Source organism: Euprymna scolopes, chromosome 41 (genome assembly GCF_053919585.1).
Source record: "Euprymna scolopes isolate OS-2025 chromosome 41, ASM5391958v1, whole genome shotgun sequence".
In the NCBI taxonomy this organism is placed as follows: Eukaryota; Metazoa; Mollusca; class Cephalopoda; order Sepiida; family Sepiolidae; genus Euprymna; species Euprymna scolopes.
In genome coordinates this window covers 37,893,715-37,914,737 of record NC_136522.1, presented here as the reverse complement: position 1 = coordinate 37,914,737, position 21,023 = coordinate 37,893,715, and the positions used below count along the sequence as shown (strand labels likewise).

Below are 21,023 nucleotides of genomic sequence, written 5' to 3'. Positions count from 1 at the left end.
ACTTAGGTCTCAACATACAGGCCCTCTTTGAATGTCCCGGGCGGCCACAGTTGAAACAGTGCACCCCGTCTCTGCACTGATAACTATAGTGCCCCTCTTTTCCACAATTATAGCATTTTAATTTTAAAGCCCCATCTATGCTTTTCCGGACATTCCTATCTCTCCTAGGGGTCACCCGCCCATTCGCTACTGGGGCGACCCTAACTAGTTTAAAGATTTCTTTGTTGGGGTCTTCCTGGGTTTTAATTTGGTTCTGGGTGGATTGTTTCTGTCCTTAATCCTACATTCATGTGCCCTGTGCCCTTCTTTCTGGCAAACAAAGCACAATAGACCCCTCTTAATGTTAGGATGGGGTATGTATCTTCCCCCTACCCTTAAGTCCCGGTGTTCTGGATTCGTGGCTTCTTCTTCCCAACTCTGAAGCTCAGGGCATTTTGCTTGGATGTGTCCTCGTCAACCTCATCCGTAGCAGACCTTCAACCAGTCTGTCTTGTTCTCCTCCAATTTTCCTAATCTCTGGAGAAGAGCTTCAGCTCGTCGAGCCTGTGCAAAGGCCTCCTCCAACGTGTTAGGTTCTGCCCTTGCCACGTCCTCACGCAACAGAGAATTACTCAAAGCGTCCGTGAAGAACTCTGCCAGCTGGGCCTGGGTAGCCGGATCATTTCTCCGATCTTGATCCGGGTAGGCTACTTTAGCAAGAATGCTCATGCACCTAGAGGCTAGGTGAGCAATGGATTCTCCATCCCTCTGCTTCATCCCTATCAGCACTCGAGCTGCCTCTGTTCGGCTCGAGTGACTGCTGAAGTGCTGCTGGATGTCATGTTCAAACCTCTCCCAGTTGGTTTGGGATCTGTACTTATCCAAATACTCCCCAATCAATTCTGAGCCAGGGTCCCAACTCCACAGCCAAACCTGTGAACAGTGGAATTCTGGATCCCGTTACATTAAGTTTTGGGGCTAGCTGACCCACCTCTTCAATCCCACGACCCAACTCCTCTGCGGCCCTAGTAGATTCCATATTAAAAAAAAATTAAGTGCTCTCTGAAAAAGCCCACAAGAAGTCCAAAAACGAACAATGACAAAGCAAAAAGGAAGTGAAAAGAACTAAAATAGTGGTTTTCCTACCTGATCGCCGAGATATTCCTGGTTCTGCGCTGCTTTTAGTTGACTCGCTTCAGTAAACCTTTTTTTTTTGGTTAGCTAACACACCTTCTTCCTGATTTCGATAATCCTGGTAAACGGCTACCAAATGTCACCCCCACTCTTTCACCAGTTAGTTGAGGACGATTGTCGACCTCGGAACCCTTCCACTGCCGGTGATAATTCTTGGCCGTCTAAAGTTACTGGTATGGGGAAGTGACCGAATTATCGGTTGATCGTCTAGTTATATATCCTGGACCAATTCGTTGTGTACGCTCTTAACGACGAATGTCATCGAAAGAGAGCCATGGATTTTTTTTGTGTAGTAAAAGAAAAAAAACAAGAATAACGATTCTGCACCAAATATATATTAACAAAAAAAAACAGTACAGTTCTTATAATTCTTTCAGAGTCCTGAAGGAAGCGATGCTAAGAATATGGTCGAAGGCATCAGCTTGTATCCTTGTGGAGTATCGGTCTCTGGGTATCTGAAGAAATGTGTCAAGTCAAGAACCAACTCTGCTTTGACTGTGTTCCTCTCTGTGCATCTCTTCTCCAAGAAATGCCTGCGCATTCTCTTCTTGTCCATCTGACTTGTTGATATATATATAAACAATTATATCACCCTCTGAACATCACGCGGATATTATTTCTTTTTTGTTTAGAAATTCAATTCTCAGTCCATAATCTAAATTATCATTTACAAAAATAACACAATGGCTCGCCTCAAAGATCTGATCGAACTCAAATAAACAGTTAGTAAATACAGTTTTTGTTTACCTTTAACACACAGAGTTCTCAGGTTTCTTAAATAAACAACTTGGTACCAAGTAGTTTTGCCTTTCTTCCTAACGGGAGGGGGCATCAACCTACCCACACCCTTACTTTGTTACACATACATACATACAATATACATACATATATATATATATATATATATATATATATATATATATACATACATACATACAATATACATACATACATATATATGTATGTCTGTATATATATATTAAATCCCCGAAACAGTGTTTCATGGTAAACAACTGATGATCTCTTGAAAAATAAATTATTGGTATTATAGTAAATTCGAGAGCGAGTTGATGCAGTGCTTGCAGGTGATTAAATGACTTACTGACTAGATGGTTTTCTAACGAATGATAAAAAATATTTTTTTTGTATAGTTTTAAAGGTTAAAAACTTCAAAGACTATATATATATATATATATATATATATATATATATATATATATATATATATATATATATATATAAATAAATATAATTATGTGTAAAGCTCAAATAACCTTGTAACGAGTGTCGTAACACGACATCAGGTTTACGACTTCCGGTTGCGCATGTGTACATAAACATAAACCCATACGATAAATACAAATCGCTACTTTTGATAAATTTGGCCTGTGCACTGAAATGTTAACGTTATTATTTATAAATTATTATTTAACATAGGTAGTGTTGGGATGTTTTGCAACTATTCTGACGCAATTTTCTTACAAATAAATCAACATTCAATGAAAATGTAGAATTGTTCCCTGTGTTAATTGGAAGAGATCGTAGGACATTATTTAGCAATAAAAATATGAATTCCTTCCTCCAAATATGGTGCAATTGTGATAGTGTTGCTCGTCAGATATAATGTAGTCGCAATTATATAAACATAACTGAACGTGTGTAAAATGATGTTTGCAATCGAAATAAGATTGTGGATAGATTTACTGAATTTTTATGTGGCATCTGTTTATTATAAATCTACTATACTTTGGTTCAGAGGGGAACTTCTGCAATCCTTTTGGTATATATGTATCATCTCTTATATATATTATAAAATATATCTAATTTAATACAAAGGTTACTTCTAACTTTTGTATTAAATTATATATTTATCAATAATTGTAAAATTTTAACTTACCTTCAAAAGGAGAAATAAAAAATCTGAGTAAGTGTATGATCGTTTCAGAATATTATGTGACTTAACCAGCCACAGTAAGAAGAGATTTACCCAGGAGAAAGTTGCAGAAAGCTAAATTGGAGCTGTGGTTGAAAATTACCCCAACAAGGGGGCCAGCAAAGAAGAAATTAGGCAGTTCCTGGAAAACACAATGCAACCATGCTGGTAGGAAAGGAAAATGGCGGGACTTGTGAAGGAAAATAAAAGACAAAAATATGAACGATAATTTTGGGAAATAATATTTTTGATGCAACAATATTTTTGATGCAATTAGAGATAGTTTTGCCTCTTGGGGTTTGGAAGCTGATCTCGGGTCAAGGCTAAAGTTCTCGAGTGCATGAGACGATGGGAAGCCACTGTCAGTGGAAATCGCCTGATCTGGATGAGGTAGAGGTAGCTAACTATCCAATCAAAAAGAACCAAGGTGTGTCGGATTGGATAATGATTGGCTACCTGGAACGTCTAGGAACCTACTAACTCCAACGATTTAAGCCCGTGCAGAAGCAAGAAAGGGCAGTTGCAGTTGAAATTGGAGCAGTTGAGTAGAGTTCCAAGAGAGATTGAGTCGAGGAAACTGTCCACCACTTAGCTCACCCGGCCGTTCAATAGCACCCAACCGAGGCCCGCCAAAGGTAAGAAATCATATCTTAAGAATATTTGATGAATAATTATTTTGTTTGTTTATAAGAAAGTGACCCGGAGTTTTTCTTTACTTCTCAATTGCTGGCCTAAATGAAGATGCAGTTTATTTCAGATATGTTCTGACGCCGGATGATAGAAGACATAGACAAAGTCTTCCAGCACGAAGTCAAAGCAACAATCAAAGTAGACAGTGTTGCCACACAGACTTAGGGCCATGCATGTTTCGCATGCCCTGAGCGGTATTTTCCAGTGATCAATGTGAGTCTGGTGACCCTTGAAGGGTCTACCACCACTAAACAGTTAAGAGTGTAGCCCTGTTGGGTTGCATCTATGGTCCTGTGAGGCGGGACCAACAAACACGGCCAGGGGTATATCATGAATATGGTCCTGTGAACCAGGATCCAACGGATGCGGCCCAGAGAACATGTAGAGGCAAGTAATGATATAATCTCTAGGGGAAAAAGGCCCAATTAGAAAAAATAAGAATTACTTTTTGATCTTATTTATGCTAAAAGATATTATAGCATATTATAGCAAAGTAAAGAATTATATTTAGAAAAATTGAATAAACAAATAAATACCTTTATAGACAATCGGTCCCATAGTTTTTTTTTTTTTTTTTTTTTAGAATACTTCCAGAAATCTACTCACAGAAGTAAGTAGATTTCTGAAAGTATAATATTCCATGTTTATTTTATCTTTGGGAACAAAAATTTCAAACAAGGAATAATTGACTCAAATGGTAGTAACGTTAATTTAAAAAATTTGGACGCTGGATGATGGAATTATTTAAGTCTAAAAACCGGAAAATTGAAATAGGAGGTTATGTGAACAAGCATATTTTTAGATCTAAGATAATGGAAATGTAAGGGAGATAACCGTCTAACCTATATCTTAGGTATTACCTAATAGATAATTTCAAATTATAAATTTATAATAATTTTGTGATTAAAGGTAATGTTTATGTCAATTTATTTAGTTTATTTTTAAAGATTATGCTAATCATATTATTTATTATTATCAATATTATTAATTAATGGTCAGTAAAAATAATATAGTTCAGTTACTGATCCATTTTTGGTCAAATTATTTTTAATATTTATCAATTTTATCAGGATAGTTTAAAGTTATTAAATTTTGACTATCAGCTAGTATGCATCTGGATAATACTTCTTTTAGGTTTAAACATGTTGATTAGGAGTATTTCTATATAACCAAAGAGTACAGGTTTGTATGTCTTCAAGGAGCTTAATATTTCCCATTTTAAATTAAAGGGAATATTCATATCTTTCAGGTACCATATGTATATTGCTAGTGCTCGTAGAGGAATTAGTGGGGGCATCACTGTCCATGAATTGTGTATTATTGCTAATCTGTGCCTCTGGATAATTATTATTGTTTTGTGTTGCATTATAAGGCATTTCTAGATGATCATTAGTAGAACTTCTATTTATATTTTTTGTTACCAAGCAGTTCTTTTTTCACACTTCTTTTTTTTTACAGGTACGTTGCAAAGGGCATATATTATTGTTATTTCCAGGGACAGCTTGGTTGGTTATTGACATTCTGTATTTTCTTAATTTTTCTGTTGTTAGTGTTTTAATTATTTGTTGCATTGTTGTGTAAGAAATTTTGATATTGTTTTTATTAAATAAATTGCTGTATTTAGGGGGAGGGTTGAAGTTTCATTTTCTAATATTCTGAAGAATTCTTTGGCTATATTAGTCTTAACATTTTTAGAGTAAGGGGGGGAGGGTTAACCACATGGTATCCCTATGTCTATTTTTGTGTCCAATTCCTAGAATACTTTGCATTATTCCTAGAAAAAAATTTCTCCCAGATTACCCTTAGAAGGAAATTTTATTGCTCACAAAAAGAAATTTCAGTAAGAATAAGAACTCAGAAAACACTTCTTTGTTCTCAATTGACCATCAGCCATCACCTTCTGTTATCTATTTGAAGAGAAAAAAAGGAAAAGTAAGGTTTTGATTTTTTTGAATAATCAGAATGTGTAATTGTGTGAGCAGTTAATCAGTTGTGTCAGACTTTGCCAATCAGCTGACTAGCTGAAGTAGGGGCCAAAGTGAAAGAATGGTTCAACCACAAGGACAGGCATCACAACCTACAGGTGACCATTTTTAGAGGTGAGGAGGGGTTACCTGTCTGTATGGAGTTGCAGTCAGTGAATTTTTAGCTTCACAAATTCTGATAAATGAAGAAACCATGAAACTTCATTAAATCAGTAAATTGTTCAGATATATTAAATTTATTATTTCGTCGTGGATCTTGGATACTTACTATCATTGTGTGATACCATTTTTCTTACCTATACAAATACAAAAAATTAAAAAATGACAGAAATATTTAATTTATGAGTAAATTAATCAAGAAAATATTCAAAAAAGAAAAAAAACATTTATTGAGTAACATTGATTATTTAAAGCAGATACAGCTGACAGCTTACAAACTGAATTCTGAATTGTTGGTATCAAGCTTTGAAAGTATTAGCAGCTGCTACTAAAGGCCTTTTTCACTTTATTTGTTCCTCTAATCCCTTTTTTCTTTATAATGTGTATCAGCAGGCTGTGCACAAATTGTTTGTACATACACATGTTTAAGTGTATATAAATCACATTTCTCTCTAATTGTTTACTCTTTTCATGGCTTCTTGAACAACTCGTTTTATTCCAACCATCCATTGGTTGACCTGAAATTAAAAAAAGGAAATATTTTAATTAAATGCAATCATATATAATATACTTGATATGAAATCATACTTGAACTTCATAGTGAAATTTAGAGGAGACATTCATTTCTACTCACAAAAACAAAAACAGAAATGATAATCGCTTCTTCTTACGTTCATAATTTGTAGTTCAAAATATCTGGACAGATTCAAATGCCTCACAAAAACTTCAATAACACTACAAAACCCTAAAATATTATATTAAATAAACACAAAAGGCCAAACAAATATATCCGATGAGTTCAAATACACCAGAAACTTCTCTCATGAACATATCTTCATTTTTCATTTACAAACTCATATTCTATAAAATACTTACACATGTTAATACTAAATATACATATTAGTTCTCATGTGAAAAAGCAGGACACAAAATGCTTTAAATAATAATAGAATAACAATAAGACTTTCACTGGCGAGGGCTACTATTGACTGTAACCAGTTATACAGTCCTTTTGAAATTTTCATCTCTACTTTTCTCGTTATGTACTGAATATTTGTTAATGAAACCGATATGAAATATGTTCCATATTAAATTTTGAAGATTTTCTTTTCTGCTTTCAGAAATTTAATCTAAAAAAGTTATTTTAAAGTTTTTGTTAAAAAAAATTCAGATTTTCTCATTATTCAGACCTGTATTACAAAGAGGGAGTTGTAAAAAATGAGTTGTGGTGTGAGGAGAAATACAAACTGAAATAGAGAGAAGGAGAGTTTTAAAATATAATCTTAAAAAGATAAGACACGAGTTAGAAAAGCATTTCACCGAAGCCATGAAAATTGTTAAACAAAATATTTTTACTATAGGCTTTAAAAATAAAGGTACAAGATTCAATTTGAAATTTTTTTGTCTTCAAAGTGCACTTTTATAAATTTTACAAAGTAAGGTATAAAAATTTAATTAAAATTGAAATAAAAAAATTACCTTGAATTTATTTTATGTAATGTACATTTTGTTGCTATTTAAAAACATCTTTCATCTAGTAATTAATGATATAGATATAAAATTTTCAATGATTTTTTTAAAGTGCAACAGAATGTACATTACATAAAATAAATCCAAGGTAATTAAAGCCTATAGTAAAAACATTTTGTTTAACAATTTTCATGCCTTGGATGAAATGCTTTTCTAACTTGTATATATATATATATATATATATATATATATATATATATATATATATATATATATACATGGTACTCTTGCAGAATTGGATCCTGATCCTCGGGATTACCGTCAATCATGGCTTGGACTCGACCAATAATCAGTGGATAAAGCTGAACGTAGCAAAAATGTTGAAACGCTAAATGTTTTTTTTTGTTTTTTTTTTCTGTATACAAAAATGTGAGTTAGTAATTAATATTTGAGTGATGGGGTTTACTATACACAGATTCGAAAAAGTTGTCCAAAAGCAAATAAATGAAAGCAAAGGTAAGGTAAGTTACGTTTTACCTAACTGGATAATTGTTTAGTGTTTTTATGTAAGGTAAAATGTTTAATCGGCTGGAGAAACAGAAATGGTTGCAGACTCTGTTGAATACGTTAAGTTTGGGAAAGTAAGTTGAAAACTAAAAACTATACAATACAGTGTCAAAAACCCACCGAATATATGTTACCATGACATAAGCTGACATAATCGGTGGGTTTGTGACAGTATTTTGTATAGTTTTTTTAGTTTTAACTCACTTTCTCAAACTTAACGTAATCAACAGTGTCCGCCACCATTTGTATCTTTCAAATACACTGATAAACACTGTTTTTTGAGCCGACTAAACGTTACATTAAATGAAAAGGGTTTGTATTACTAAACACAGATACAAAGAAGTTGTCAAAAAATAAATATATAACAAATAAATGTTATCAAAGGCAAGAAAAGTATAAGGATAAGATTGTAGTGTTTTTATGTAAAAATGTTTAATTGGTTCAAAAACATGTAGTGTTTATTGGTATATTTGAAAAATAAAAATGGCGGCAGACTGTATCGAACACGTTAAGTTTGGGGAAATTTTGGGAAAATGAGTTTAAACTAAAAAACTCTACAAAATACTGTTAGGAACTCGCTCTCAATATATGTTACTGTGATGTAGGCTGACATATAATCAGTGGTTTTAAACTTTTGCTCGATACAGGTGACGACTTTTAAGAGTCCCTTTTAGTGATTACCTGGTTTGAGGATATTATACAACTAAACGGCAAATCTGCCCCAAAAATCTGGTATTATTTTACTTTAAGGCCCGTCTCATGTTTGTATATAACGAAATATTTTATTGTAGATTCAGTGTACTAAAAACGAATCTGCAAACCATTTCCGTAGCAAAAAAGAAAGTTTTCATGATACGAAGAAATTATTTTTTCGAAAAGTGGGATGATCACTTTTCAATGTAAATTTAACTTAGAATGAGCACCCACTTTCTGACCACCTGAGAGAGGGGTATTTTCCAAAACACCCCCGCCCCTTCAACTAATTTAAACAGGTAATTTTAAAGGATTTTCCAAGGGTAGAAAGAAAGCCCCCCCCCCCCCCAAAAAAAAATCGTGGCCACAAAGTGGCTGATCATTTTACGTTATGGAAAAGTGATCCTTCATTTTTAAAACTAACATTTCTTCATATCTTGGAAACTACTCGTTTGCCTTAATTATAAACGTTATTTTCGTTTTCAGCAACCCCGAAAACCTTTAAGAGTGGTAATTTTAAAGGAATTTTCGAGGGTGGAGTAATTCTTCATATTTACCTTTTTTTCCCCCCAATAACAAGAAATTAAGAATTAGACAAATTTATTTTAGGCAAGCTTCGCCAGGAAAGCTTTTAAAAATAAAAAATTAAGACAAACAAATAGTGCTAGTGCACTTACCGATCCACGCTATTTTTTTAAATCGTATTTCCAAGTTTAATTAAAGTTTTATGATATGTTTTGTTTTATTCAATTGTAAGGTTAAAGTACAAAAATATATATATATATATATATATATATATAATTTAAAAAATAGGAATTTTTTTTTTTACTCATCTATTAATTAGATAGTTAAATGTAATTCGAAAGTCATCAACATGTGGTGCACGTGAAAGGCTCATTTCTACCGGAAATGAAATGGCGGACAATCTCGCAGTTACAAAAAAAATTTTTATTTTATAATTTGCGATCTTAACGATCTTAATCTATTTTAATAACATGCAAACATTCCTTGACTTTACAGATAAATTTTCTGAAAATTTCAATTAAATTGGTAATGTAGAAATATGGTTCTATCGACTTTGAACGAACCAAGAATTACATTTTTATATATATAGATATATATACATATATTTATATATACATATATATACATACATATATATATACATACATATACATACATATATATATACATACATACATACATGCATACATACATACATATATAAATACATACATACATATATACACATACATATACATACATATATGTATATGTATGTATATGTATGTGTATATGATGCCCAGAATGTGTCTCAGGAATTTACATATATATATATATATGTATGTAAATTCCAGGTACATATATAATACATACATACATACATATATATATATACATATGATGATTGCAACGTCTTGTCAGACGAGTGCCACTCCCTCAGGCACTGAAAGTTCATGAGCCCGAAAATGACATATAGTCCTGCCAGCGAATTCACATGCTCAAGCAGACATGACACTAAAGATGGTCATTGTTATACATACATATATATACACGCACGCACACATACATATGTACACATATCACACACATATATACATGCATACATACACAATACACAATACTCACACCTACATATACATACACACACATGCAAACATAAACAAGACGGTCATTGGTATACATACATACAAATATATACATACATACACACATACATGTCTATAAGCATACGCTCATATATACCCAATACACAAACATACATATACATACCCACATTCATACATACACATATACATCCACATATACAAATACATACACTTACACATACATATACGTACATATATGCACATATGTATACATACACTTACCTACATATATATACACATCCATATATATGCATTCATATACAAGCACACATACACATACATACACACCTGCATACATACACATACATGCATATACACACATACATGCATACAAACATATATGAATGTATATATGTACACACACAAACATATATACACATAGACACATATACATACATATACACATAGATATAAATACATATAAACTCACATGTACATATATAAATGTACACACACACACATATATAAATATACGTACAAATATACATACATAGATACATATTATGATGGCAGATGAATTGTTACATGCATCCAGCATTACAGGCGTACACCCGTCATAGCTTTTTTTTTTTTTTTTTTTATCGCCACAGGACTTTTTTTCTTTCTTTTTTTTTAATAATAGACAAATGCCTGAGGGAATATCTATACAAAGATGATGTTACAGAGTTTTAGCTTTGTACGACAGCTAAATCTCTCTCTCGGTTCAAAATGTTGACATCCAGCAACAAGTAAGAGCAAGATAGCCAGCAACAAGTCAAACTGCAGACCAGCTTAATGTAGGTACTGGTCTCCCGCTTTGTTTTTGTTTTTTAAATAAAAAGTTTTGTTGAGACAGACACTTTTGGAATAGTAAATGACGATGATATAAACAAATTCACACATTTTTTCACAAATAAACTCAGCGACGGATAGTCAAAATATAAGCACAGTCCAACCGACATATTAAAGACGCTTACTTTTTTTTTTTTTTTTTTTAAATAAAAAGTTTTGTTGAGACAGACACTTTTGGAATAGTAAATGACGATGATATAAACAAATTCACACATTTTTCCACAAATAAAATCAGCGACGGATAGTCAGAATATAAACACAGTCCAACCGACATGTATACATATATATACATATATATATATATACATACATATATATATATATATATATATATATATACATGCATACATACATATTATTGAGGATTGATTGGAAGGTCTTGTCAGACGAGTGCCACTCCCTCAGACAATTAATGTCTATGAGCCCAAAAATGACTTTTTTTTAAAAATCCAACTGGTGAATTCACACGCTCAAGCAGGCATGACACTGAAGACGGTCATTGAGATCAATTATTACATGCTCCCACCATTTCAAGCCTCCACGTGTCACAACTTTTCCATCGCCACAGGACCATTTTTATAGACAAATGCCTGAGGGAGTATCTATACACAGATGATGTTACAGAGTCTTAGCTTTGTATAACAAGCTAAGTCTCTCTCTCGCTTCAAAATGTTGAGATCCAGCAACAAGCAAGAGCAAGATAGCCAGCAACAAGTTAAACTGCATACCAGCTTAATGCGGGTACTGGTCTCCCGCTTTATGGTTTTTTAAATTAGAGATTTGCTTCTCCTAGAGAGGTTGCCTCCACTACGGCTTATGGGAGCCCTCTCCACCCCACATACACATGGAAATGCACACATACATATGCCTGTACACACACATGTAAACATACACACATAGAGGTACACATATAAGCATGTACTTACATATGCATACAACACATACACATACATGTAAAATACACATGAAGGAGCGTTCCAAAAGTCATATATCCTCAATAATCAGGATGAAGATGATGGGTAACATACAATGAGTTTGACAAAAAAAAAATCTAAAACAAACTAAACATACATAGAATGAGACAAAAAATTCAAATGAACAAATCAGCGCTTGAAATATATACATATACATATATATATATTTTGAAATATATGCATATATATATTTTGAAATATATACATATATATATTTTGAAATATATGCATATACATATATATATTTTGAAATATATGCATATACATATATATATTTTGAAATATATGCATATACATATATATATTTTGAAATATATGCATATACATATATATAATTTGAAATATATACATATATATATTTTGAAACATATGCATATACATATATATATTTTGAAATATATGCATATACATATATATATTTTGAAATATATACATATACATATATATATATTTTGAAATATATGCATATATATATTTTGAAATATATACATATATATATTTTGAAATATATGCATATACATATATATATTTTGAAATATATGCATATACATATATATATTTTGAAATATATGCATATACATATATATAATTTGAAATATATACATATATATATTTTGAAACATATGCATATACATATATATATTTTGAAATATATGCATATACATATATATATTTTGAAATATATACATATACATATATATATTTTGAAAGATATGCATATACATATATATATTTTGAAATATATACATATACATATATATATTTTGAAATATATGCATATACATATATATATTTTGAAATATATACATATATATATTTTGAAATATATACATATACATATATATATTTTGAAACATATGCATATACATATATATATTTTGAAATATATGCATATACATATATATATTTTGAAATATATACATATACATATATATATTTTGAAATATATGCATATACATATATATATTTTGAAATATATACATATATATATTTTGAAATATATACATATACATATATATATTTTGAAACATATGCATATACATATATATATTTTGAAATATATGCATATACATATATATATTTTGAAATATATACATATACATATATATATTTTGAAATATATACATATACATATATATATTTTGAAATATATACATATACATATATATATGCATAAAAAATAAAAATACCAGTGGTGGTTGACGTTATGTTTTGAGAAAAATAGAAAAACCGAATGAAATTATTAAAATAATCAACATTTCGTTTTTCAGAGGACATCTTCAGGATATTGAAGTAAAAATGCAAGAAAAGAAAAAGTCATAGACCATACGAAAAAGAGAACAGTTTTTGAATCCTACTCATGTCGGGAAGGACAAACATGTGTGCGTATGGGAAGGTTGGGTTGTTCAATGTCTATATATACACTTTTAAAAATGCGTTAAATAAATATGTACATTTTTTTTTTCTAAACTTATTCATTTTGTTGAAATATTTAAGGAAAAACGTTTAGCCAGTGTTTTGATATTTTGTTCTTTGATTATTATTTTCCCTATGCTAGGGGCTAAATGGTAGGAGCCTTTTCTTTGCGTAATAGTATTAGTGTTTAATCTTAGTGCTGATTCTAAAAGTACATAGTGAAAATTGAAATTAAGACTTTACAAACACAGAAGAGATATAAGGAATAGTAACGCCCTAAACGCACTCTTTTGCCATTGTGCAGAACACGATCATTCATTTAATTTAGATCATGCGAAAATTATAAAATACGTGATAGATAGAGCTAAAACACAGTGTATATATATATATATATATATATATATATACATATATATATATATATATATATATATATATATATATGTAAATGTATATATATGTATGTATATGTATGTGTATATATATATGTACATATATATATGTATGTAAATGCATATATATGTATGTATATGTATGTGTATATATATATGTATGTATTTATATATATATATATATGTAAATGTATATATGTATATATATATGTATGTATTTATATATGTATGTATATATATGTATATATATGTATATATAAATATATGTATATATATAAGTGTATATATATATATATATGTATATATAAATATATGTATATATATATATGTATATATATATATATAAATGTAATTCTTGGTTCGTTCAAAGTCGATAGAACCATATTTCTACATTACCAGTTTAATTGAAATTTTCAGAAAATTCATCTGTAAAGTTAAGGAATGTTTGCATGTTATTAAAATAAATTAAGATCGTTAAGATTGCAAATTATAAAATAAAAAATATTTTTTTTAACTGCGAGATTGTCTGCCATTTCATTTCTGATAGAAATGAGCCTTTCATGTGCATCACACCATGTCCAATGCTAAAGGAGTCTGAGCATCCATTGCCCCTGCAAATGCGAGCAGTTATGCCATTATGGAAACTGTGCAGTACTCTTGTGAAGGTCTGTGGGCAACCATAGCATCTCACTAACTTCCAAAGCATGTCTCTATCGACTGTGTCGAAAGCCTTGCTAAAATCTACAAAGTGACAATGAGAGGTTGACGTTATTCAACAGACTTTTCCTGTAATTGTTGGAGGGCAAAGATCATATCTTGTGTGGATTCGTTGGCCCTGAATCCATATTGGCTCTCCAGTAGAATGTCGTCAACCAAGGCCTGTAGTCGATACTGTAAAATTTTGGCCATAATCTTCCCAGCAACAGACAGAAGGGAGATTCCTCTGTGGTTCCCGCATTCCACCCTGTCCCTTTTTCTCTTATACACTGTCACAATGATGGCATCTTTGAAATCCTGAGGAACTTCTGCTGTTGATGTCCAGATGTTGTGGAAAAGTAGTAATTGACTTCTCAGGGTTGCTCCACCATGCTTCCAAACTTCTGGTGGTATGTTTTCTGGTCCTACAGCCTTTCCGTTCTTTGTCCTCTTTATGGCCATGTCAAGTTCATCTGCTGTTGGTAAATCATCCATTTGGTTTCTAATCGGCAGTTGAGGTATTTTATCAACTCCATCTTCAGCACGTGTTTCTGGGTTCATCAGAAGTTCGAAGTGATCAAGGAACTACTCTTTGCTGATGATTCAGCACTTGTAATGCACAGCCCCCAAGTAAGTTCTCCATTATCATGTGTTTCTCCGTATAGAGCACAGGCCCTGTCGGTGGGGCATTAGAATACGCCGACTGCCCCCCTGCAGAGGGTAAAAGTCCCTCAGTCGGGGTCCTGGATATGACCTTAAACTATATCCAGTGGTGAGGCCCCAGCTTGTAGGCTTTGGGGAGTGTGGAGCCACCCTTTAATTACCATTGCTCCTAGGTCCACTCTGACCCGGAGTGGTAGTACCTGTTAGGGTCCCAACTATGGGTTAAATAGAAACCGACGTGAAAACAACAAATATATTCTATTAAAAAAAATTTTTTCTTCAAAATCTTTGGATTCGGCATTAAATAACCCGAAAAGGGTTGATATGCCGTAAAACAAAAACAACCAACCAACCAACCAACCGTATGGAGCACACTGCCATCAATGTTCTTCACAAGACCCAAGCAGGCACTCTGTGGTCTGTACACTTCCTTCAACGATGCTTTAGAGTCATTTCTGTCTGCCATGTTCTGAATTTCAGCTGCTTTTTTCGTCCACCAGTCGTTTTTCATTTTCCACAGTTTTCTTCGAAGTTTAGATTTTACACTTTTGTACTTGTCTCTTGCTGCTCTTGTGCATCTTTCTTTCAGGGTCTTTTGAAACAGCAGGTTTTTCTTTTGAATGAGTGCCATGATCTCTTTGTTGGATTCATCAAACCAGTCTGCATGTTCCCTACTTTGTTTACCAAGGACTTCAGATGCAGAAGTGAACTGTTCTTCTGTGGTGCCAGTTGGTGTTGTGAGACTATCAGATATTTTGTGTGCTAGTTTGTCTTTCACACTTTGGTCCTTTAGTAATTCGGTATTTAGTTTCTTCGGTGGTTTTGATCCTTTCTTCTCGAATGGAGGAGGCTTTGGTTTTATGGAGTGCAACATTCAGCTCCTCTCATAGCTCTGGTACTGCAAAAGATCTTCTATTCTTGTGATTACATAATCCAACAGAGTGGGATGCTTGGATCTCAGATGTTTCCACGAGCAGTACCATTTGTCTGGATAGTTGAAGAATGTGTTTGTTATAACAAGTCCGTGTTTGGAGCACTTTAATAGCAACAGTTTGCCATTCGAGTTCATTTTTCCTTTTCCAAATTTACGCATTATTTGTGGCCATGCTGCATGATCTTTTCCCACTCCAGCATGGAAGTCACCGAATACAATGAGTTTGTCAGCTGCAGAGATCTCAGCAAGCAGAATGCCAAGAGACTGACAGAATAGTTCTTTAGTCTGCAGGTCATTTGTCATCGTTGGAGCATATGCTTGCCAATGGGAATTCTCATTGTCATGAGGCGATCACTTTTCTCTGTTGGTAGTGATTCCAGTTCTTTCACAAGGTTGTTTGAAATTGCAAATGGAACCTCCCACTTCTCTTCACTTGCCTGACCAGTAGAAGGTATGCGTTTTTTCCTTTAGTTATGCCTGGTCACAAAATCGAGTTTCTTGTAGTGCTGCAATGTCAATCTTATAGCGGTCCAGCTCTCAAGAGATGAGGGCTGTTCTTCGTTCTGGTCTATCATCATTGTCAATCAGGGTTCTGACATTCCACAATGCCAGAGTAAGATTTTTGGTTGATTTCTTTGTCTTCATACCACTATTGTGGATTCCTGCTGACCGTGGCTAGCCGGCCAGGAGTGTGTGTGAACGAGCAATGTTTAGTCCACCTCTGGAACTGCTGCCTTGCAATGCTGTCACTCTTCAGCAAGAGCACGACTATCATACTTCAACCGCCTGAGTGCAGAGATCACGCTGCGGCTTCCAGTCCATCAAACCTGCCGGTACACCCTCGCTCCATCGCCACAGGACTTTCACTTCTCTCCCAGCCTAGGCAAAGTAGGAATAAGTAGCTTGTCCAGTACTGCTAGCATCCTCTCCGCTGAAAGCAAAAGTACAGGGGCAAGGACGAGCCAGGACAGTTTGCACTCATGCAATCAGCCGCATCCTATGGCCGAGGCAGACCAGAGTTGAGTTGTAAATCACCCTTGTTGACCCCGTCGGCACTGCAGTGCTGGTTCATCCGCTGTACAAGCCATTGGAATTCCTTCCTTATCCGCTAAGAACATCGTTGACAAGGCTTGGATTTTTATGATCCTAAATAGGGGGGGGGGTAGTGGGTACAACACCCTGCCGAAGGGTGATCCAGTACTGCAATGACTAAGGGGTAGTGACATTATCCCCAAAACCCTGGAGCGCTTGCCCAGGGCCTCGTTGCCGGATGTAGTTTTACATCACACCAGGACACCCACACACATATATATATATATATGTATATATACACACATATATATGTATATATGCATACACACACATATATATATGTATATATATATACACACAAATATATGTATACATATACACACATATGTGTATACAGACATATATATATGTATATATATATACACATATATGTATATATATATATACACACATGTGTATATATATGTACACGTATATATATGTATACACATATGTATATGTGTATATATACACATATATAACATATATGTGTGTATATGTATAAACATATATATATGTATACATGCCCACATATCTATATATCTGTATATATATACACATATATATATGTATATATATACACATGTGTATATTTATATATATACACACAGATATATATATATATATATGTATATATATACATATACACACATATATACACATGTTTATATGTATATATATATACATATATATATATGTATATATATACACATATATGTACATATACACACACATAGATATATGTATATATACACATATATATACACACATGTATATATATATATACGTATATATATGTACCCATATATATATCTGTATATATGAACAAATGATTAATAAAACATGTTAAAAGACATCTTGAAAAAGAGTTAAAAACATATTTAATTTTAAAAAAGGAAGCACAAGATAAGTGGATAGTCCTTAATCCGCGGAGTTTCGCAGAAATACTCTCCTTCTCATCAGAGGGCAGGAATTAGCAAAATGTGGGATCAGATTTTGCATATAAAAGTATTTTATGAAACTACAAGTAAGTCACAGATCTTACTTGGTTAAAAAAAAGGGTGAGGTAAGGGGAATAGGAGGTAAAAGAAAAATGATAAAAAGATTTCACATGAATGGATAGTCCGGTGAAGGGTAAAAAATCCAAGAATTGGTAAAATCCAGAGCGGTCGAATTTAAAATTTCCAATCCAATGGGTAAATTATATATATATATATATATATATATATATATATATATATATACAAACATATGCGTGTATATATACATATATGAACACACATATATGTATATATACACATATAAACACATAGATATGTATATATGGTGATTGTCACTTCTTGACAGAAGACCATCTTTCCCTTGCTTTATTGTTAATTATTCATTCATTTTCATGTACTTTTGAAATTGTTATTTTTTTTAATTTTTATATTTTAATTTTTTATTTGTTTTTTTTTATTATATATATATACATTTATACACACATACATGTGGAGATGTGATGAAGATGCATCAATTTCTATCTACTGTGGGAATGAAGGTGTCTCTTCAGACCAGCCCTGCTCTTACACAGTCTGTTGCAGAGGTCACACTTAAGCTTAGATTGAAGGATGCCAACTCGTGCTGCTCTACTGTGAACGTTCATATGATGCTTCAGGCCTCCACTCGATTTACAGACCACAGAGCAAACAGAACATCTGTGCCCCGCAGTGTTTTCCCCATCAAAGAAAGATTGATCTCCATGTGATCGCTTGTGGCTAGCTAGGCCAGCTCTGGATAAAGTCATTTTACCGCATAAATCACAGACGTGGTTCTGCATGAAAGCCTCCAACAGACCTGATATATCTCACAGATTTTTCTTCCGGATATTATGCTTCATTTTTTCATGCTCATATTTTTTCTTCTCAAAGCTATCACAGCCATGATAGACCAAGTAGCGCCACTTTTTACGATCATTGGAAGCACATTCCCAACTGAACACGTCAATTCCAAGAGCTTTAAGATTATCTTTGATGTTATCCCTAAAGCGTTTCCTAGGTTTCTGTTGTGGATGTTTTCCGTGTGTAATTTCACCATAGAATAGGCAATTTAGCAATCTCTCGTCCTCCATCCTTGTCAGATGTTCAGCCCACCTCATCTGGTTGCGTATAATCAACGTCTCAATACAAGGTACGTCAGCACGCATGAGAACATCCATATCAGGTATAAAAGAGCTCCACCTGATGCCCAGAATGTGTCTCAGGAATTTCTGGTGCACTCTCTCCATGTGTCTACCATAAGTTGTCCAGGCCTCAGAAGCGTAAAGCAGGGAGGGTAAAATACAAGATTGATAGACACTGATCTTTGTATGAAGAGTTATACCCCTGTCAGACCACACTCGCTTCTCTAAGCCACTAAAAGCCTTAGTGGCATGCTGTATCCTATAGTTGACCTCAGCATCCAGGGTTCCGTCTCTGGTAAGAGTACTACTCAAATACACAAATGTGTTAACCATGGCAAGTCTCTGATTGTTGACAAAAATATTTGGTTCCACATACAAACTACTGGGTGGAGGTGTGAACATGACCTTAGTTTTCTTAAGACTAATAGTAAGCCCAAAAGATGCACAGGCCCCTGAAAACAGATCAATGATACCCTGCATATCCCTCTCACTATGGGCTACGAGATCGGCGTCATCCTCATAAAGCAATTAACGAACCAAGTGCAGAAAGGTAGAAGCATGAAAACGACGAAGATCAAAGACTTTACCTGTGGTTCTAAAACGCAAATAAACACCCAGAAAACATTCCCTAAAGGCATAGGAAAACATAGTTGCAAAATAAATAGAAAATAGTGTAGGTGCTGGCATATCACCCTGCTTCACACCAACTGAGATGAGTTCAGATAGGCATCCATTGAAGTTCAGGCGAGCCTTCATATGAGAGTGGAGCTCCCTGAGTAATTGTAGAAATTGAGGTAGGCATCCCAACTTCCCCAGAATTATCCATAGGGCATTTCTGTTCACCGTATCAAAAGCCTTGGTCAAATCAACAAAAACCTGATAAAGCGGAACAGAGTGTTCAGTACATTTATCTTGCAACTGCCGAGCAGAGAAGATCATGTCTGTGGTTCCTCTGCCTAGACAAAAGCCACTTTGGCTTTCTGGATTGACGGATGGACAAATATACTTTAATAATTTATTGAGTAGAACTCTAGAAAATACTTTGCCAACTGCTTCCAATAAACTTATCCCACGATAACTTCCACAGTCAGTTCTGGACTCCCTTTCCCTTGTACAGTGATATAAGAATTGCATCAACCCTATCCTGATGGACATAAACATCCTTACAGACATCAGTGATAAGATGAAGAATTTCATGAACAAGTTTATCATCCCCATGTAAGAGGACTTCCACAGGAATACCATCAAGCCCTACAGCCCTCCCAACGTTCACTTCCTTGATTGCATCTCTAATTTCATTCTCAGATGGGAACTCAGACATTTCATTCATTGATGACGTCCTCCTCAACATAAGAGGGGTTGTCAAAGAGATCAGAATAATGCTCATCCAACGAAGGTGAATCTGTATATATATGCATATATATATACATATTTATATATATATACATATATATGTATACATATACATATATATGGATATATATATATACATATATATGTATATATATACACATATATGCATATATATATATATACACATATATGCATATATATATATATACACAT

General features: G+C 33.4%; 1 protein-coding gene across 4 annotated transcripts in view; it reads right to left on the bottom strand.

Annotated features, from left to right (window-relative positions):
- Positions 1-6,146: 6,146 nt before the first annotated feature.
- Positions 6,147-21,023, bottom strand: part of LOC145266477 (steroid receptor RNA activator 1-like) — a 779,488-nt gene continuing 764,611 nt past the window's right edge. For all 4 annotated transcript variants that reach the window (XM_080122185.1, XM_080122186.1, XM_080122187.1 and 1 more), the window contains one exon: positions 6,147-6,458. In XM_080122185.1, coding sequence (XP_079978311.1) covers positions 6,393-6,458 — 66 coding nt within the window. In that variant the 3' untranslated portion in view covers positions 6,147-6,392. The remainder of the gene's footprint in view (positions 6,459-21,023) is intronic.